Source organism: Aulonocara stuartgranti (assembly GCF_965226115.1).
Source record: "Aulonocara stuartgranti genome assembly, chromosome: 14".
Classification (NCBI taxonomy): Eukaryota; Metazoa; Chordata; class Actinopteri; order Cichliformes; family Cichlidae; genus Aulonocara; species Aulonocara stuartgranti.
The window spans coordinates 14,910,828-14,932,902 of record NC_138950.1 but is presented as its reverse complement, the minus strand read 5'-3'; the positions used below and the strand labels follow the sequence as shown (position 1 = coordinate 14,932,902).

Genomic DNA, 22,075 nt, shown 5'->3' with positions numbered 1-22,075 from the left:
TGTTTAAGACTATGCTTCCTCTTTACCGTCACCCAGCCAGCCTGTTTCCCTGGCTGCTTGGGATAGTCTGCTACAGGGGACTGGCTAGCTATGTGGTTTTCAAGGGTGCGAAGCCGAGTCTCCAATTCATTGATCATGGCCTCCAGAGTTAAAAATAGGTTACATTTATTCCAAGCAACATAATTGCTAGAGGCTGAGGAGTAACTAAACATCTGACACAATGAGCAGGAAAGTGCAGGAGGGACAGGTGAAGAGGCCATGCTGATAGCAAGGTGGCTACGAGCTAAAATAAGCTAGTAAAACCCTAAAGACAAGAAAAAAAGAAAAAAGAAACCCTAAAGACAGTGAGTGAATACTTTGACTATAAATTAGCAAGTGACTACAAGGAGAGTGTGCTTCGAATAAAGCATGTGAAGATTACTCCATGAAAAAATAAGTTATCTATAAGTGTTTTAACAAAACTGCTAGGCAGATAAGCTTCACAAAAACACCACTGTGTGTTAGAACAGAAGATGATACTCTACCGCACAAAGAGCGAACACCAAGTGACAGCGCCACGCAAAGTGGATCTTGAGTATATGACTATAGGTCATATGTAGAGCATTTCAGTGTTGTCCTAAGCTTTCCAACCTGAGATCACTATGCCCTTTGGGAAATGATAGATCATCTGAGTTCATCCAATACTGTTGTTATAAGAACTGTGCTCTCATGCATATGTGGCAATACAGTGCAAACATGCAAAGAGGTATCCTTCTTTTTCTCTGTGTTCTCAGCACGAACACAGTATCTGGATGTGAACTGTTAGGCAGGTTTGATATGCCAAGTTTGTTTAAGGAAGGTGACATAATGATCGGAGGAATCTTCCCGATTTTCAACAAAGAAATAATCAGCACTTCTGCATTCGATAAGGAGCCACCTAAAGTGCAGTGTGAAGGGTATGATTTAACACAAGTGGCTTTCGTTTGTCATGCATGGATGTTTATTTTTGTTTAAATTCTTGTCATTGTACTTTATATGTGAAGCAGTAGCTTGGTTACTTTATGACTGTTATTAATCACTATAATGTTTTTAGGTTTGACTGGAGAGTTTTTCGATGGACCCAGGCAGTTATATTTACTATTGAAGAAATCAACAATGATCCAGCTCTCCTTCCAAACATATCTCTTGGCTATAGGATCCTTAACTCTTGTGATTCTCCTACAAATGCTTTACGCGCCGCACTAACACTGGCTAGTGGAGCAGAGGAGGTAGATGTGACTTCTCATTGCCCACCAGCTGTAACTGCAGTCATAGCAGAGGCAGGATCAACTCAGTCAATAGCTGTGGCAGGAATTTTTGGAACATTCCATGTGCCAGTAGTAAGAGATACAATTATGTTTTATGATGCTAAGTGATATTTGATGTTTTGGCATTGTATGCTGTTGCACACTGTTTCAGTGTTATTTTCTCTTCTACAGGTAAGTCACTTCTCAACGTGTGCTTGTCTGAGTGACAGAACTAAATATCCTACATTTTTTAGAACAATCCCCAGTGACTACTACCTTGCAAAAGCTTTGGCTGCACTAGTCAAACATTTTGGATGGCAGTGGATTGGAGCCATACAGTCAGACAATGATTTTGGACGTAATGGAATTCTTGCTTTTAAGGAGAAGGTTGAAAAGTTTGGGGTTTGTGTTGCTTTTGTTGCATCAGTTCTACGCACGTACACAAGAGATAAATTTCTAGAAGTTGTGGAAATAATAAAACAGTCATCTGTCAAAGTAATTTTGGCTTTTGCTGCTGAGGGTGACTTTTATCCTTTGATGCAAGAGATTGTGAACCAGAACATTACAGGAATTCAGTGGATTTCTTGTGTGGCCTGGATAACAGCACCTCGACCCTCCACACCTGAAATCTACACAGCTTTTGGTGGAACCCTTGGATTTGTAATGCAGAAGAAGGCTATTCCTAAACTAAAACAATTTCTTACAAGTATAAATCCATATACAGATCCACATGCACCTTTTATGAGGGATTTCTGGGAGAATATGGTGGGCTGCACACCTATTTTACCTGGAAATACAGGTACTGAGGCCACATTAAAAAGATGTACAGGCAATGAAACATTCATGAATTCCGACCATGATTTCTTCGATGTCACAGAGCTCCGAGGAACCCATAATGTCTATAAAGCAGTTTATGCTATCGCACACGCCCTGCATCAGCTGATATTTTGCAAACCCGTTGGAGAAAAACCTGTAACGCTATGCTTGAATCTTTCAGAAATGCAGCACAAGGAGGTGTGAAATAGTGTATCATGTTTAAATTTGAAAAAATAAAAAAAACCCACAAAAATCCAGCATTTATATTATTATTGTATCTAATACATAATCTCTTCCTTTCTAGGTCAGTAAAAGCTTACAAAGGGTAAATTTCACAAATCACTTTGGTGCCGAGGTGTATTTTGATGAGAATGGTGATCCTCCTGCTAATTATGAAATTATTAACTGGCAGTTGATAAATGGAAAAGTGCATCATGTGACACTTGGTAATTTGACATTTGCTGAAAATGGTGATTACAAGCTCAGCATCGAGGAGGAAAAGATAGTGTGGAGGACAGGGAAAACAGTAATTCTCTCTTTTTTTTAATACTGTACACTTATAGTATCTCTCCTTTTTATTCTTTTGTTAACACATAGTCTGCCATTGATACAATACCTCTAAAATACTTAAATATTTCTTTTGTCACAGGTGCCCACATCAGTATGTTCTAATGTTTGCCCAGTTGGAACCAGAAAAGCTCAAATTCAGGGAAAACCTATATGTTGTTTTGACTGTGTACCCTGTGCTGAGGGAACTATTGCCAACTCAACAGGTAGGTAAAGTGTTTATGCATTTCTGTTGCACACAATGTAAAACCACAAATTCAGTGTCTCCATATATATAATATTTGCAATATCAATGTTTTACTGCATCTTTTTTCAACTGAGTTTTTAAATTACAATTTTAATATATTATAATTTGCTATTCTCCTAGAATGGCATCTAGATCCATCATTCATGTGTTCTGTTTATCTTCAACAGGTGCAGCAGACTGCACACCTTGTCCAAAGGAATACTGGTCCAATGAGAGAAAAGATAAGTGCATTCCTAGAACTATTGAGTTCCTGAAATATCAGGAGCCCATGGGAATAGCTCTAACATTTGTATCCCTGTTAGGGGCCTCAGTATCTCTTGCCACAATGGTGGTTTTTGTCCACAACAAAGAAACTCCCGTGATGAAAGCCAGTAACTTTGAGCTAAGCTCTCTCTTATTATTCTCTCTTTTTCTGTGCTTTCTCTGTCCTCTCACTTTCCTAGGTAAGCCAACAGTCTGGTCATGCATGCTGCGTCACACCACTTTTGGTGTGACATTTGCCCTTTGCATTTCCTGTGTCTTGGGAAAAACCATTGTTGTTGTCACAGCCTTCAAAGCCACATTTCCTGGTAACAAAGTTGCTGGAAAGTTTGGTCACGCACAACAAAGAATCATTGTTTGCTCCTGCACTTTGATTCAAGTGGTAATATGTGCATTATGGCTGACTTCAAACCCACCTCACCCACACAAGTTGTTCACATCCAGCAACAACATGATTGTTCTTGAATGCAACACAGGCTCTGAGTTTGCTTTTTATGCAGTGTTGGGATACATAGGGATCCTTGCAATCATTTGTTTGATCCTGGCATTTATGGCAAGAAAACTTCCTGATAATTTCAATGAAGCCAAATTGATCACATTCAGCCTGCTGATATTCTGTGCTGTGTGGATTACCTTCATCCCAGCATACATCAGCTCTCCTGGAAAGTTCACTGTAGCTGTAGAAATATTTGCAATTTTGTCTTCAGCTTTTGGCCTATTAAGTAGCATTTTTGCACCCAAGTGTTACATAATATTTCTTAAGCCAGAAAAAAATACCAAGAAACATATTATGGGAAAAACTATAAACTAAAAGATTAAAAAACCTTAACAATTTAAAGTTATGTCTTTTTTTTTGTTTACATGTATATTACTTTAGTAAACATTCTGAGTCAAAAGTCTGCAACACATTAAATAACAGAGTTTGGGTATATACATATTTAAATGTAATTTGTGACTGATAAAGGATTTATAATTAACATTTCAGTAAATTGAAAGATATGTTCTATGCTGCTGAAAGAAATGTATGACAGTAATTGTATGCAAATTTTGTCCATCTAAACATAGACATGCACACACATGCAACACAATTTAAGATTAAAAAAATAAACTGTTGCCTGCTTATCAGTCTCTGTAACACTATTCTAAACAAAACACAGTAAATCCTTTGAAATAATCATGTGTTCCATTGAAAAAACATGAAATATGACATGAAATGCAAAAGGAAGAAATAAGCTACATTTACTACTTATCAGGGGAATAATTATATGTCCTATGTCTGTGATCCATAAATGTAAAAAACTGTGTAAAATTAACAAATCAACCACTAAAGATTTCTGCTTTCCTAAAATGAGGAATAATGTGAAGTCTTACATCAGTTACATCTGTAAAAGTAAACATTTATCAAAGCCCTGCTGCAGCTGTTGTGTGATTTCTAGTGGGTCATTGATTTACACCAGTAAAGTAAGAATAACATTTTATGTGCCTGCCTTTCCCAATAAATGAACAAAACTGGCGTAAACTTTCCCTTCTACCACATGCTCTTAGTTCCATTTGAAGGGTAAAGCAGCTCTTGAGGCAACTGCTGTTTGGCAATATGTTGGCACTACTTGTGTAATGTAGTGGGCCATTTCTGGAAATGATATAGTGCTTCGTACCATCTAGATTTAATACTAAAGTGACCTGTATGGTAAATTCTGAATAATTTCAGGAATGTTGAAAGGAACACATAAATGTTGTGTGAATAATTTATTTATATAAATGTCATAATAACTTTAAATAAAATCATCTGACATTTTCATGTTATTTTATTTTATTATTACATGACTTTCTAGAGAAACAGACAAATGCAGTCTCCCTTTGGCAGAAGAGCAATTAATAAGGTTTAAAAATGCCAAACTCAACCCAGCACATTAATACAAGCACCTAACTTCTTGGCTACATGTATTGGTGACCCCGTCATTTATTATAGATTGAAGGATTTGCTTGTGAACATGCTTGTGTGGCATATGTTTTATGTTCTCCAGCAACAGTGGCAAGTTGTTTTTATATCTAACCAAACAATATCATTTTGTTTATAAGTACCGTATGCCATCCATCCATCCATCCATCCATCCATCCATCCATCCATCCATCCATCATCATCCGCTTTATCCGGGGCCGGGTCGCGGGGGCAGCAGCCTAAGCAAAGAGGCCCAGACCTCCCTCTCCCCAGCCACCTCCTCCAGCTTATCCGGGGGAATACCAAGGCGTTCCCAGGCCAGCCGAGAGATATAATCTCTCCAGCGTGTCCTGGGTCTGCCCCGGGGCCTCCTCCCGGCGGGACATGCCTGGAACACCTCACCCAGGAGGCGCCCAGGGGGCATCCTTGTCAGATGCCCGAACCACCTCAGCTGGCTCCTTTCGATGTGGAGCAGCAGCTGCTCTACTCTGAGCCCCTCCCGGATGGCCGAACTTCTCACCCTATCTCTAAGGGAGAGGCCATTACTACAGCTGCAGCTGCAGCCCCAATCTGTCTGTCGATCTCCGGCTCCGGATCTCAGGAACTCATCTCCGACCCGGAGTGGGCACTCCACCCTTTTCCGGCTGAGAACCATGGCCTCAGATTTGGAGGTGCTGATCCTCATTCCCGCTGCTTCACACTCGGCTGCGAACCGTTCCAGTGCGAGCTGGAGGCCCTCACCCGATGAAGCCAACAGAACCACATCATCTGCAAAAATCAGAGATGAGATTCTGAGGCCACCAAAGCGAAAGCCCTCCGCTACTTGGCTGCGCCTAGAAATCCTGTCCATAAAATTTTTGTACTGGAGTACCATATGCGCCAGTCTAATTTGCTACATTGACGTTCTATGTTGGAAGCTATAGTCTTCGTAATGTAATGGTCACACAGACATTAAGAATGAAATCAGTTTCTAAATAATTTGCTGGTTCTTCGCCCACTGCCTTTTAGACATGAGTTTTTCCTGAGAATTCTCATTAGGACTGTTGAGAGAGATTTTCAGGCTTAGGCCCAGCATTCACCACCTTAAATCAAACCAGAAAATGAATTTTTTGACAGAAACTCACTGATATAAGACATCAACTGGGTGGCGAGTATTTTGGTTTTGCAATACTAACAATCTTAGACTAGTTTGAATCTCAGTAACCTCAGATCAAGTTTTCTGAAAATATTGTTAATGCCAAACTCTAGAAAGAAGTCGTCTAGAATTTTCAAATTGATACCCTGAGCTCAGAGCCTTCCCATACCCTGGCTGAATCACCTGTGTCTTATCAACCTCATCATCTGAAATCTAAATGGTCTAGCTCATCAATCCAGTCTCTGCCAGATTATCTGCCCTTAAGAGTGGTAACCAGGCTCAGTTCAGTTGCTTCTTGTGCTCCTTGCTTCTGTCTACTAATGTCATCTCTATCTGTTTTCCCAGCGCTCATTCCTCCTTTGCAATAAAGCTGCATTTTGAGTTCAGTCCCATCTCTGAGAGTCCTACATTTTGGATCCAATACTGCTGGTTTCAGTTCCATGACAAATGATCACGACCACAAAATGTCAGTGAATGTCAGAAAAGTCTTTCCACACGTATACTTTCACGAGTTCTTAGTGATAATGAAATATTGTTATTTTAGCATTAAATTCATATATTTGTCTTCCATATAGTATGTATGTATATGACACACCATTTCCTCTCCAGCTTACGAGTTATCTGCTTTAGGCTAGGTGTTTGAGAATTATACCACGGGGTCAGGTACTTCTGATTTGAGGCCTTATTTTTCACAGGAGCTACAGTATCCAGAGTCGTACGTAGTGAGGAGGTAAAATTATTAACAAGATAATCTACCGCTGTTGGAGCAGCGTTCAGATAGCTGCTCTGCTCTATGTTGGTACAGGGCATTGAAGATGATGACAGTGGGTGGATTATATTCTTAAATTTAGTTACAGAACTTTCAGAAAGACATCTACTTTGATGAAGTCTATTCCCCACTGCTGTGTACTCAATGATTGTAAATATAAATGTTATTAGAAAATGATCAGACAGGAGAGGGTTTTCAAGAAACACTGTTAAATGTTCAGTTACTATGCCACATGTTAAAACAAGATCTAGAGTGTGATTAAAGTGGGTTCTTTAACATTTTGAGAGAAGCCAATTGATTCTAATAACAGATTAAATGCCATGTTGAGGCTGTCATTTTTAACATCTACATGGATGTTAAAATCACCCACAATAATTATTTTATCTGAGCTGAGCACTAAATCAGATAAAAAGTACAAGGCTAGGCATCAGGCTTTCAAATTAATTAAAAGTCTGTCTTGGTCTTTGGTCTTTCTCTTGCATTTCAAAGCTAAGTAATAACAAACTGGCTATATGCCCTGTGAAATGGTCATTGATCAATGGTGGGTGATCAGTGGTCATGACAATTTGCATATTAATGATCAAGGAACTGACCTCACAGCCCATCGCTCATTCGGTGGGCTAGTTCAGTCATTGTGCAAAGGTACTGTTTAAAGTTGGGGAAACCTGCAGTCAGCTGAGACTGAAGAAGTCACTTGGATGAGTAAACCAGGGTTTTAATAGTTTTGCAATTTTCATTAGTTTTTATTTTTATTTAGTTTTGACTTCAGATTTTCAATTTTTTCTCAGTTTTAATTAGTTTTTACCAATTGTTTGCTAGTTTAGTTTAATTTTTATTTTTTTGAAAATCCTTAGTTTCAGTTTAGTTTTGATTAGTTTCAGTTATAGTTTTATTTGTGTTTGCAAAAATTAAGTGTAACAAAATCCCAGTTTCATCATATCAGTCATTCTCTTCTGCTTATCCTTGGGTATGTTGCTATTCCAGCTACCATACCCTGCACCCTGGACAGGTCGCCTGTCTGTCGCAGGGCTAACACGCAGAGACAGACAACTCACATTCCCACCTATGGGTTCTTTAAATAAATAAATAAATACATACATAAATAAATAAATAAAGGCAGATGAACAACCATTGATACCAGGCAACTATAAAATGTATATCTTGGCCCCAATGAGACTATTAACTCTTGCAGCACCGGGTGTTCGTAATTTTGGTTCAAGTGAATTGATAAACTTTTTGAAGGCAATTGACTCACACAGTTATGTAGATATCCCCGTCCTGTTGTCTCGGGATGCATCACGCTGCCTTGCCTGGGGTTAGCTTCTGTTTTCTGGGGATGAGGGTTGAGTGTGCTCCCTTACCTTCTCAAGGTAAGCTAGGTTAGCCTTCTTCTTGTGTCAGCTTTTCAAGTGCACTTTAAGGTTTGTGGGATTTTTTTTCCCTTTAGAAATGTCCCTCATAATTTATCTCTTTCCACTACAAGACACTTGCTTTATCCAAAACACAGTCATATTCAAAGTAATCCCAAATTGGACTCTGGCGCTTTCTCCAGACTTTTCCTGACATGATTCTGCGTGTGGACGGAGCAGCAACACAGACGACTCGACTAACGTACTGCCACCTGCTGGCATAATGAGACACAGCAAGAAAAAAATCTGGAAACTAAAATTCATTTTCACCCTTGACTATTGTATGACACGCACACATCAATGAAAACTAAACACATTTTTGCTATAAATTCAGTTAATTTTAGTTAGTTTTGTGAACACTCATTACAGTTTTAGTTAGTTTTCCTTTTTTTGTTTTTTACATTTATTTCCGTTAACGAAAATGTTTTTTCACTTCTAGTTTTCATTATTTCGTTAGTTTTCGTTAACGATAATAACCTTGGAGTAAACGAATCGTTTCTCCCTCTAAAAAAACACTATGTCCAGATGAAGAGAATCAACTGTTTTTGGAATTGTTTCTGTTGTGAGAACAGACTTCAGCAATAAAATGTAAAAACCAACATGACTATCCTTACATTTTACATTAGATTTTGTAATTTTGTCTACAATCTACCATATCATCTATCTACCATATTGTTATGAATATATTCATATTTTTCCTTGATTATTGCTTTGGTAATTGAATTGAATGGCCTATTATTAAAATATTTTTTTCACCGGTTACCTCACTGTTACCAAATTACCAAGCTGTAATGGGAAGTTCTTCCAAAAACTGTCTCATTATCATTTTAAAATAAAACATATTTTCTATATTTATTTTTCCAGGTTATTCAGTGTGACATAGAAAATTAAAGATACGATCTCTTCAGAGTACTTCAGGTAGAAATAATTCATAAGGAGACAGAGGCAGTGAAAAGTAGATATAAATTTATTATGGACTATCACTTGACAATCAGAGAAAAGATGTTACAACAAGCATGTACCCAGGTCTATCGACTCTCCAAATAAGAAAGTTCTTACAGGTCAGCGCATGTAGGTTGTATAATTGTTGCATGCTGTTCATATGACGCAAGAGAATTTCAATTTGTTTAGTTTTTTTTGTTTTTTTAATTTAAATTCCAGGTTTAGCAACACAAGCGTAGGTTTATGTGTTTAAAATCTATTTCTTATTTATTACACTTTTTAACACCAAAAAATGTAGTTTCATCTTTGCATGATTTTTTTTTTGCAGTTTTTTTCTGGTCTTAGCAATATAATATAGCACTTTGGAACAAAAATGCAAAAAAGAAGTGCAAAAGCTGAAGCTAAAATGGCAAAAATGTGAACCGCTACTGTATATTTTCCAGCTGTGCTCACATAGACTGGGATAAAAGTAATCCACACTGCAAAAAATATTAACATGCTGAAAGCAATGAACTTTGCCTCATTAAAATTATCAGGCAGGTTTCGAGCTAAAAAAGCCATTAGAAGGCACCCACAAGCCAGGATGCCAATGTATCCAAGAACAGACCAGAAGCCGACCTCTGAACCGGGGACACACTCCTTGATGATGGTAGCCCCGTGGTAATCTGTATTATTGTTGGCATGAGGTGGACTAGTGAGCAGCCAGATAAAACAGATTATTACCTGAAAGAATTCAAAAATAACAGGAGAATGGTCATTTTTAAGTGACACTATGAATCAATATTGATAGCGTCAAGATTTCTACCTGGACAGCTGTTCCTAAAAGCACACTGGCTCTCTGCTGGTTAGATCCAAACCATTTCATAACATTACTTCTTGGTAGTGTGGATCTAAACGCCATCAGAACCACTGCTGTCTTGGCGAGGAGGCATGATATGCAGAGGGCGAAACTGATCCCAAATGCTGGGTACCTAATACGGCAAAGCCAGTCTGAAGGCACACCAATAAACAGCAAGCCAACAAGGAAACAAATGGCAAGGAATGCCAAGAGGAGAAAACTCAGTTCCATATTGTTGGCCCGAACCAGTGGTGTGTCTTTAAATGAAATGAATATGGTGATGATGAAAAGGGAAAGACAGGCTCCAAAAACAGATGCAACACATAATAGAATACCCATAAACTCATAGTAAGATAGATATTCAGTAGTCCTTGGTATACAGAGGTTCCTGGCTGTATTGGACCATGTGTCTGCTGAACAGTGTGAGCACTCCAAAGAATCTGGTGATGAACAGAGAACATAACTTTTACTTTATTGAAGCCAAATTTTAAATGCCAACATAAAAATATATGTTTGGATTAAAAATAAAGAAGGAAAACATACCAGTCTTATTACTAACTTCTCCCTCAGTACAGGGAACACAGTCATAACAGCAGATGGGTTCCCCCTTTCTCCTGACGACGCGAGTACCTGGTGGACAGCTGCTGCTGCATACAGACTGGATAGCCTGACAGGGAGTTTAATCGCTCAGAAACTATAGAGTCAAATTTTATTTTTATACACAAATCCAAAAGTAACTTGTTCTATATGAGAATAAATATGCATTATAGATTTACAAAGTAAACCCAAGTCAAGCTTACAGGTATTATGGAAAAAGCTGAATAATAAAGTTTTAATAAAACTTCAAGCAACGAATACAAGGGTACCAATTATAATTTTTATTATGAGCGCTATATGTTTGGGGGTTTTTTTTGAGCTATATTATGTCTTTAAAAAAAGAAAAGATCAGCATAGCCATGAATTACATTAAAGTGAAATAAAGTGAAATGCTAACTTTGTAAATAATTTGTGGTGTTCACAAATGTATGTATATTACTATGGTATATGCATTCAACTGCAACTTATGGTCATTAATATGAGGTCAACATTAATAACTTCAATACATTCATTATTGTAAACATACAATGGTGAAAGTTTGTCACAGCCTACATTCTCAGCCCCTGGCTCTCTTTGAGTGTCCATACTGGTCTGCTGAGTATGCAGCGCTTCACTGCTTCAGCTATGCTCCTCTGGCCTGAAACCTGTCTGATTTGGCTCTTGTGGTCTCTGATTAGCACTCTACACTCTGGACTCTGCTCAATTCAGCTATGGCTTCTCTGTTGCTCAGCCAACAACCCACACATTTCTCCTCCTGTTCCGTCATGCACTCCCCAACTCTGACCCAACTCGAAAACCCATCCTTTTATCTAATAAAAGTCCCTGATATAGTTATCTGTCAATCAGATCTAGCTAGCCTTGGCTCATGTTATTGCAGCCTTCATATTTAAATGTCTGTAAATAAAATATGCTGCTAGGCAATTCAGCATTCAGGGTTGTTGTTTACATATTTCTATGGTGTCAAGTTCCAGATATAAGTGGTCATAATTTATTTATTTTATTATCCCACGCATCCAGTAATAAATCAACTTGAAAAGTCACCAAATGCGAGAAGATGGGCTGTTAATTTAACAGAATAATTTGATTTTTAAATTCCAGGGTTTCAAAACGACCCCTTGGTAATTCTAATGTTAACAACAAAATATGCTGCACACTAATAAGAACAAATAAGTTGATGTTTTGATCAACAGTGCATACAACAGTCTAAAAGGTGAACATGGTCTCAGGCCTGTTTTCGGAGAACACACCTTCTTTCCTAGAGGCCACTGGATCACTGAGTCATTAATAACTAGGCTGTGTCCAGGTAATGAGGCATCATAGAAGCCGACTTTCACCAAATTAAGAGAGCCATCAGGCGCCCTCTGCCAGTTCATTAGATCATAATAAGCAATGGGGTCACCATTTTGATCAAAATTGACTTTCTCTCCCAGTGCTGAGAAATTTGCATGTTTCATATAGTGAATGAGCTGTAACAAAAAGAAATAAAATGTTATTTAAAGAAAATATATGGGACATTTGACTTCAGTATTTTAAGATAACATTGAACCCATAATTTGACTCACCTGCCACGGTTTAAAATTTTTGGGGTCTGCACACGTGCCATTAAGAAAAGGCCCCTTTCCTACTTTGCAATTACTCAAATCTTGTAGGGCATAGGCAACTAGGTACACAGCCTTGTAGATATTATATGACACTCTTAGCTGTGTCACATCAGAATAAGGAGAGTAAACATCATTTAAATCCTCTGTCCCTTTACATGGCTGTCTGTCAAAGAAATTGTCAGAGCCATGAGAATGGGTATTCAGTGACCCATTTAGTCGACAGTCAAAAGTCTCTTCCCAAAATTCTGCCAGGAAAGCTGATTTATGAAGAGAGGATGCTGTAAGACTGGTGAGATGTTGTTTAAGCCCAGGAATTGTGGCAGCTCTCCTGATCGCAAATCCTAATGTTCCCATCAGAAGATCTCCAGACTTTTCCCAGAATGACTTGGCAGTGGCCCATGCCTCACTTGCAATCCACTGCAGGCCAGTCATGTTCCGACGCATGATCTCTCTCAGAATACTCTGCATCTCCGACTCACCAGAAAAGTTAATGATGACCTTTGAGGATGAAAACTAATAATGGGAAATTTAGATATATTTAATACTTAATTAATTGTAAAAATCCTAAATAATGGATTGTATGTAGAAACTAGGTCCTCTTTGAATATTCTTCTTTCTTAAAGTTAATATTTTAAATATAATAAATATGAAACAAGTCATTTTTATTACTAATTCTACAAATATATAGATATAAAAATATATTAACATAGATGCAGAGGTACCTGAATGACATTCAGTAGGTCATCTAGAGCCTGCTGACTGACCACTACAAGGTAGAAATGTGTGTAGGCAGCACACACACCATAGTGCACTGACTCCTGAAGGAAGAGCTGGATGGCAAAACGGGCATAATCAGATTCCACACCAATCACTCCCACCCAGGTCCAGCCAAAATAACTAACCAGTTGAGCCAGAGCTCTAATCTGGAAGGTGTCACTAGGCATGGTGCGCATAAAGGTAGGGAACTCCCTTTGGTTACTCAGACAGCTGCAGGATGCAAAATAGCTCACCTAGATTTACAGCAAACATTAGTTAACCATTAGCATGATGAGTTGCTGAAAGGGCTGTGAAACAAGCATCAACAATATAATACCACTGCCCTCATAATGATCCACTGATATAGGATTTTCACACTATTTAAAATGCAGAAAGAGAGAGCTGTAAGTCTACTACTTATTAAAAAAAAAGAGGGTAAGTTGAAAATGTTTTTACATTTGAATGTATTTATATATTTCTTAAAATATAATTAGTTAATCGACACTGCAAACCTGATAAAGGTGTAATTACAAACACAGGAGTATTACATTCAGCACTAGCAGATGCAGGTCAGACTGTCTCACCAGAGGGATATGGAAACAACCCAGACTTCGAAGCAGTGCCATAGACACCCCAGAGCCAGCATCTCCTATGATTACTGAAGACACAGTTTGGCGAACAGCATCACAGCCTACGTTATAGCCATTGGTTTTTAGAACTTTGTCTCTGTAGAAACTCTCGGCTCTGAAGCCTTTGTCTGGCTGCCCATTAACCAACAACAAAGAAGCTCTCAGAGACACAGGTATGTCATCACAACTGTCATGGATGTGAAAACCTAGCTTTAGGTGTGGCAGGAGATCACTGCGGCCATTGATTTCTTTAATTGTGAAAGTCATGGTCTGCATCCACCGCAAGGCACGAGAGCTGAAACTATACAGAAGTGTAGAAACAATTAATCATACGATACACATCACACAAACACACACATGTAAACCGTAAACAGACATAAATGAGTTTGTGTGTTACAGTAGCAAATGTGTGTTAACTACTGTGAATAATAATCACTTACTACTTATACATATTAGTTTTTGGTTTTTCTTTATAGGTTGAATGAGAAAACACAGGACTGTAATGTAAAGGAAATAAACCCCCTATAACTACATCTCCATCCTCGTAAAGACTATTTTTATCCTCTTCTCCCAAAAAAACACAGTTATCCAAAACAGCAGCTGAGCCATGTTTGTTGTTCATAAGATAAAGAAATATAAAAAGCCATGCAATCAACAATGTCATAGCTAATTCAGGTTTGAAGGAATGCTGTAAAACCTTAATGATAGAAAATACATAAAAAGAAAACAAGAAATATGATATTTACAGACACAGTTTAGTTATATACTGTGGGACACAGATCTGAGAGGACTGCCCACAAAGGGGCTGAAACATCATTTAAGGTAACCAGTAGGTAATTTAGAGCATGCTATTGGGTGAAATACACACGCACGCACGCACGCACGCACGCACGCACGCACGCACGCACGCACGCACGCACGCACACACACACACACACATTAATAATATTAATTTGACTGACATCCCATAGCTTTAATATGATATTGTCCCACTCTATACAACTAAAACAGCTTTAACTCTTCAACTCAGTCAGACAAGTACTGTTTGCCTAGCAAAAGCCAAACCTAGACTCATCCATTAAACTGCAAGAGAGAGAAGCATGGTTTGTCATTCCAGAGAACATGTCTCCAATGCTCTTGGGTTCACTGGCGGAATATTTTACACCATTGAACTGAAATGAATTGAAGTGGATTGAATTTAACTGAATTGAGTTAAATTGGATACGTATCCCTCTCACCCCCTTGGGTTTTGTCTGTGTCTTATTTTCAAGCTTGGTCCTCTACCAGAGGGTTTCAGGGTTTTGCATTTTATCTTCAGGACAGAGACCACTAATGTTTTGCTTTGAATAGGCTGGATATGCTATTCATCTTGGCCATTAATGCTCCTGTTATCACTCAGACACTTTGGACTTTACCATTGGAAGTCAGGGATTTCTAATCCATATGCATCACCAATTTTCCTGTATGCAATCCAAGCTCTTTGGTTGTGCTTTTCAGGGTGTGTGCCCCACCTTTCATCTTATATCTTACTGCTGCTGAATATGCTCTGGGGCACCTTTGCACAGTTGTTGAAGAAATTACTTGAACCAAATTAAATTTGTTTATTTTTGCATTTTTTTCTTGAATATACAAACAAAGTTGTGTAAAGGACCAAAACTACTTACATATTGCAGTTTATGGATCCTTTCCGCATTAGAAATTGTTATTCTAGCATTAGAAATGACCCAGAGGCACACCTTTGTTTTTGTTTATCACTTTGCTATGTAAGTCTTCTCTGACATGTGACAAAACAAAAGATATTCTGTTCCAATGCAAACACTTACGGTAACTCACTTCTCAAAACAAATGAGCATAACAGACTGTAATTATACTACTAAAATGTCCCTGCAAAAGGACAGGGAAATTTTCAGTTAAACAAGAACCACTCCTAGATTGCAAACCTCCTCCAAGGCAACTCAGTGTCTGGACAGTATTTACTCTTAACGTCCTACATAATGTTTATATAAATTCTATATAAACATTATGTAGGTTTCAAGGTCAAAAAAGGTAAAACTTTTTTGACCTTGAGGAAGAGGTCAGAGATCCAACATAATGTTATATTTAGAATTCCCATATATCATTCCCTATATGCCTGTATGTTGTTAATACAAACAATGGCAGTAAGAAGCATAGTTTTAAATCACTCTATATAGCATTATAATTGCTAATAGACCTTGGGATATGTTATCATGCTGGATATGTTAACATGACCTCACCCCCTACAACGATTTATGGAAATTCAATCAAAACGTTTACAGACAAAATGACACACAGCCACGCACAAGAAAACCTTACTGGTCATCATAAGTAAACTTTATTAATTAATCCTTTCTTTAAAGACTAACCATAATTTAATATATTAAAATGTATTGGCGTTTAATTGATGTATGTTTTCCCAATAAAATATTTAAAATATATTCTAACTCCAGTACAATGCCATTCAGAGTGCAGTAAACATTTTTAGTAAATGAGGTGGGGCTGCTGATGACCAAACCACACAGCTCTGGATTGGATATACTGATAATGGGAGGGCCATATACTGACTTTAGATACAGTATATAACGTTGCCTAAAAACTTTTCCTGTTTTTGTGGGAATGTGTAACACTATGCATCTACTTACCTTTCTTCCTTTGCTTTATCATGTTGGTATACTTACCTTAGTTTACATACAAACCTCTAATTTTACCTCTTCAGCCACATCTGCAGGAAAAGTGTGCATTCTTCAAAACAGCTTTGAGCCAGGCTTTATAGCTGAGGGTGACTACATTATTGCAGGAATCTTTCCCCTTCATTATAACCAAGAAATGCCAGACCTTAACTGTACCTACAAACCACCGCCAGTGAAGTGTAATGGGTGAGCATAGTACACTGTTTCTGTCTATCTATTATTTATTGAATAATGTGTCATTTTGTTGCACTGCCTGTGGACTGTATTGTTATATGGAGTATTTATACATGCTATTTACTACAATACAGTGTTAATGTTATCTAAAGTTTTAGACAATATGCCTAACTTGCTGTAAGAAAGAGAGAGTAAGAAAACAGGGGAAAAGTAATCTACTGTGCTAATGCACAAGACAGCTGTAAGTCAAATTACTACTAATTTTAAATCAGAACAACGCTCGAAACGAAAACAATGTTTTCAGTGTTTCTCCACTCTTGTTGTGTGTAATGTGTATTGTATTTTTCTGTCTTCTGAGCCACAGATTTGATCCCAGGGCTTTCCGCTGGGCTCAAACGATGAGGCTGGCAGTTGAGGAGGTAAACCAGAATCTGGAGCTTTTGCCAAATTACACCCTGGGGTACAAAATCTTTGATTCGTGTGCATATCCACTGACTGGCCAGAGAGCTGCTATGGCTGTACTAAACGGGATGAGTGAAGATGACTCTCCCATGTGTAGCGGTGCTTCTCCACTCCTTGCTGTAATTGGTGAATCTGGTTCTGCTCAGTCCATTGTGGTGTCAAGAATCCTCCAGCCATTCCAAATCCCAATGGTAATAATGCCTCTTTTAGTTCTAAATCCTCCAAACCTGCAAGTCATCATTATGATCTGTTATACTCTCCTCTCCTTTTTTTTGCTTTACACAGATCAGTTACTTTTCTTCATGTGCATGTTTCACTGACAGAACAAAATACCCTACCTTTTTCAGGGTAATCCCTAATGATGATTATCAGGTAAGGGCCTGAAAACAAAACAAACAGAATGATTTGTCAGTGCTCTATCATTTAAAATAAAGATGTTGAATCTTTATGTATTTTCAGTTGTTCCCTTACTGAAATAACCACAATGTATAACCAATGTAGTGATTTACAAACCATGGCATTTTGTGGTGTAGTTTTGAAACTACACTGAATAAATAAGTAAGATTTAAAATATTCAGACTAAATACCAGTAATGTAATTAATTAATTTGGTCTTCCACTGATATACTACATCAGAGTCTAAATAGCATATTAAGACTTCAACATTATTAAAATATGTCAGTGAACTGAGTAAGCTGAATTTATTCTGTTGAACCCAGGTGAAAGCAATTGCTCAGCTGCTGGTACGCTTTAACTGGACTTGGGTGGGGGTGGTGCGAGGAGATCATGAATATGGCCGTTTTGCTGTGCAAGGCTTAATGAGAGAACTACAGGGTACCAGCGTGTGTGTGGCATACCAAGAAATGATTCCTCTGCTCTACAATCAACAGAGGGCACTGGAGATCATGCAGGTAGGTAGAGACCATCCCTGATATGACTTTTATTAGAAAGCTGTTTTTCCTTTTTCACTTGAAAACTTCTGAATTCCTAATGCTGAAAGAGGTTTGCAAATATAATGCAGTTTGATCATTTAAAGTAAAAAGAGAGTTTAAACTGCTCAGTTTGATTCAAAATACCCGTATTGTAAAGGAAAAAATCAGTAGACAGAGCCAAGGTTCGGACACTACGCTAGTTACATTTTTGTATACTACTGATACATGAATGCTTCTACCAACAGCACAACTCCATCAGGCACAAAATAAGAATTTTTTTCTGTCTTAAATTTAACTAAGGAAATATGCAAACATCACACCGGTGTGATATGTTTACATACTTGTGACAGCAAATTTTGCACTCTGCAAGAGAATTGCTTAAAAAAAAAGAGTATGCCATGAGGCCAGCCATTAAAAAAATAGCCCTGTCTGTGATTTTCAGTTACCAAAACAACATTGACTTGTAGTATATCAGGAACAAAAATCCTTACAAAAGCTGCTTTTTAATCCCAAAATAGTGGTTTTAGACTGGCACAGGCCTTTAGTCAATCTAACCCCAAATGCCAACAGATGAGATTATTACAAAAATCTAAAATCATATCAATGTGCCTTTTCCTGTCGCCATGTTTTAAAATGATGTATTTTGCCTTCCCTCTTCCTTGCAAACTCTTTCCTTCTTCCTCATGCATTATCTTTATAAAAGGTAATGCGTAGCTCTTTGGCAAGAGTGGTGGTAGTATTTTCAGCTGAGGGGGAAATGACGCCTTTCTTGAGAGACTACATGAAGCAGAACATCACTGGAATCCAGTGGGTGGCTAGTGAGGCCTGGGTCACAGCATCTGTCTTTACAGGGAAAGAGTATTACCCCTATCTGGGAGGTACAGTCGGGTTTGGCATCAGAAAAGGTTATATCTCAAGACTCAGCAACTACTTGGAAACCGTAAACCCACAGAGGTATCCCAATAATATGCTGGTAAAGGAGCTGTGGGAGGCTCTGTATGGCTGTAGTCCTTCACTGTCTTCTGCCTCCCAGTTGCCACCTTGCTCAGGGCAAGAGTCACCACTGAAACAGCATTCAGCCTACTTGAATACATCAAGCCCTAGAGTGGCCTATAATGTATATAAGGCTGTATATGCAATTGCTCATTCCCTGCACAACCTTCTCATGTGTCAACCAGGCAGTGGGCCTTTTAAGAACCAGTCATGTGCACAAAGTGACAATGTACTGCCTTGGCAGGTATAGTCCAGAATACTTACCATTAGTTAATACCACTTAAAGTCTTGTCTGCTGTATGTCTGTTTAAGTGTTTCATGTTATGTAATGGTTTCTCAAGCTCCAGTACTACCTGCAGGAAGTGAAATTTATAATTGCTGGGGAAGAGGTAAACTTTGACTTGAAGGGTGACTCTATACCCTATTATGATATTATCAACTGGCAGCGAGGCACAAGCGGGAACATTGAATTTGTCAACGTGGGGCTGTTTGATGGAACCAAACCTGCTGGAGAGGAGCTGGTGATCCAGGAGGACATGATAATGTGGGCAGGGGATCAGAGTGAGGCAAGCTGCTCACACTGTGTTTTTACCTTCAGATGTCAACTGTTGAAGTTCTGTAGGTTAAGATGGAGGTAAGTCAGGTGTGCAGGACAGTTTGGATCTGATGTCCATCCCTTTGCATACATGGATAGTAAACAGTCAGTATTCAAAACGAGACATAAGGCTGAGGTATGTTTGATACTCAATCCTCTCTGTAATCCTTACGGCACAACTTATCAAAGGCATTTGTAATTCTACATTCAAATTCCATCATGACTGTTTTAAAGCAGCTAAGTTAAATACCTTGAAGCTACAATAACTTTTTTCTGTTTTGATGATAGATGCATAAATATTACAGGGAATAAATTTGTAGGTAGTAACTCCTTTCTCTGTGGGCAAATGACAGCAAAGCCTTTTCAATTTTTTTTTCCTGGTTACATTGACTAAATGAATAAAGGGGAAAAAAGTATGGTTCTATTATTTAATAAGTGAGGAAGGAGAAAATATTGAGCATAGTTTTCCAGGGGTTAAACCGACACAAATTTTAACCTACATTATAACCTACATTATAAAATCCAGGCATTTATTTACACTGACTTTAAACAGAAGAATTTGAGGAATACATATTTTGATTCTTATTTGATTAAGCAATTAGCCTTTATTTAATTGTTTGTATGATCATTGGCCCAAGCAAATAATTCAGTAACTAACTATTATATTCGTAGGACATTCTTTCACTCATCAGAGTTGGGATTCATATGCTTTCTACCTTGCCAGGTGCCAGTGTCTGTATGCAGTGCCAGCTGTCTTCCAGGGTCCCGGAAGGCTGTCCGTCGTGGGGAGCCTGTCTGCTGCTTTGACTGTGTACCATGTGACAATGGCAAGATTAGCAATCAGACAAGTGAGTTTAAATCTAAGTATTACAAGTCGCAGCATTTTAAATGTAATGTTCTGATACAATTAGGCAATATTTAAATGAACTCTTGCTTTTTGACTCTCTGTCTTTCAGATGCAATAGAATGCACATTTTGTCCCGAGGACTTCTGGTCAAACAAAGACAGAACAGCCTGTATCGCCAAAAAAGTGGAGTTTTTGGCCTATGATTCCTTAGGTATAGCCCTGACAGTCACTTCTGTGGTGGGAGCTTGTCTCACTATAGTTGTTTTAGCAGTGTTCTTTTACCACAGAAACACTGCCATTGTCCGTATCAATAACTCTGAACTTAGTTTCTTTATCTTATTTGCTTTAACACTGTGTTTCCTTTGTTCTCTGGTTTTCATTGGAGAGCCAACATTTTGGTCCTGCATGCTGCGTCACACTGTCTTTAGCATTACATTTTCACTTTGCATCTCCTGCATCCTGGGAAAGACACTGGTGGTGCTGGCTGCTTTCACTGCCACCCGTCCAGGGGAAAACATCATGAAGTGGTTGGGACCCAAGCAGCAGAGGGCCATTATTTTCAGCTGCACTCTTGTTCAAGTAGTTATTTGTGGCGCTTGGCTAATTGATGCACACCCTTATCCTTCACGAAATACTAAATACGAACGCTCAAAGATCATATTGGAGTGTAGCGTAGGATCAAGCCTTGCATTCTGGTGTGTTTTAGGATATATTGGTCTCCAGGCCTGTCTCTGCTTTGTACTGGCATTTCTGGCACGCAAGTTGCCAGGCAACTTCAATGAGGCCAAGTTTATCACTTTTAGCATGCTGATCTTCTGTACTGTGTGGCTGGCATTTATTCCTGCTTATATCAGCTCCCCTGGAAATTATGCAGATGCAGTTGAATCCTTTGCCATTTTGGCCTCCAGCTTTGGCTTGCTATTCTGTCTGTTTGCTCCAAAGTGTTACATAATTTTATTAAAGCCAGAAAAAAATACAAAACAGCACCTAATGGGAAAAGAAAAGAAGTAATCAGTTAACCATTTTAAAGTTGTTTGATTTGAAATTTCTATTCACTGTTTAATATTATTTCTTGACCAATTCTAATATACAAATCTATTTCCCAAAAAGTCGTGATCAGGCTGGAGAAGAAAGTGGTACTGAAGAAAGGAGGAGGAACATTTTGCAACTAGTTAGGTTAACTGGCAGCAGGTTAGTAACCTGATTAGTTATAAAAAGAACATCTTAGAGAGACAGAGTTTCTCAGAACTATAGATGATCAGGGGTATGGCAAACTGCCAAATTCTGCATCTACATTGTTGAACAATTTAAGAATAATATTCTTCAACATTAAGTTTTGTGGAATTTGAATATGTCACCCATAATATATGGTCAATGTATGCAATATAATCAAATGTTTTCTCAGAGAACATAGTTTCCCATATCATCTACAAATGTGAGTTAAAGCTCTATCTTGCAAGAAGAAACTATATGTTAGCATGATTCAAAAAGGCCACTCTCTCCTGTGGGCCAAAGACAAGTTAAAATCCCAGCAACTGGTCTCCTCAGTTCCCAGACCTTTACACATTGCTGTTGGAAGAAGAGGGGATGCTAC

The 22,075-nt window shown here is 38.3% G+C and overlaps 3 protein-coding genes across 3 annotated transcripts; 2 read left to right on the top strand and 1 right to left on the bottom strand.

Annotated features, from left to right (window-relative positions):
• Positions 1-735: 735 nt before the first annotated feature.
• Positions 736-3,967, top strand: LOC309686998 (extracellular calcium-sensing receptor-like; the record flags this gene model as incomplete). Its single annotated transcript, XM_082501668.1, has 5 exons — positions 736-935; positions 1,073-1,358; positions 1,458-2,237; positions 2,731-2,854; positions 3,063-3,967. 5 exons carry the CDS (start codon positions 736-738, stop codon positions 3,965-3,967), a joined length of 2,295 nt encoding a protein of 764 aa, XP_082357794.1.
• A 5,683-nt stretch (positions 3,968-9,650) lies between these two features.
• Positions 9,651-14,311, bottom strand: LOC309686997 (extracellular calcium-sensing receptor-like; the record flags this gene model as incomplete). The annotated part of the gene is made up of 8 exons (XM_082501667.1): positions 9,651-10,073; positions 10,156-10,445; positions 10,732-10,855; positions 12,033-12,251; positions 12,348-12,884; positions 13,109-13,396; positions 13,727-14,072; positions 14,304-14,311. The coding sequence occupies 8 exons, from the start codon at positions 14,309-14,311 to the stop codon at positions 9,651-9,653; spliced, it is 2,235 nt and encodes a 744-aa protein (XP_082357793.1).
• Positions 14,312-16,405: 2,094 nt separating this feature from the next.
• On the top strand, positions 16,406-21,492 carry LOC309686996 (extracellular calcium-sensing receptor-like; the record flags this gene model as incomplete). Its single annotated transcript, XM_082501666.1, has 9 exons — positions 16,406-16,409; positions 16,506-16,665; positions 17,018-17,306; positions 17,401-17,487; positions 17,834-18,025; positions 18,750-19,283; positions 19,381-19,605; positions 20,359-20,482; positions 20,591-21,492. 9 exons carry the CDS (start codon positions 16,406-16,408, stop codon positions 21,490-21,492), a joined length of 2,517 nt encoding a protein of 838 aa, XP_082357792.1.
• Positions 21,493-22,075: the final 583 nt, after the last annotated feature.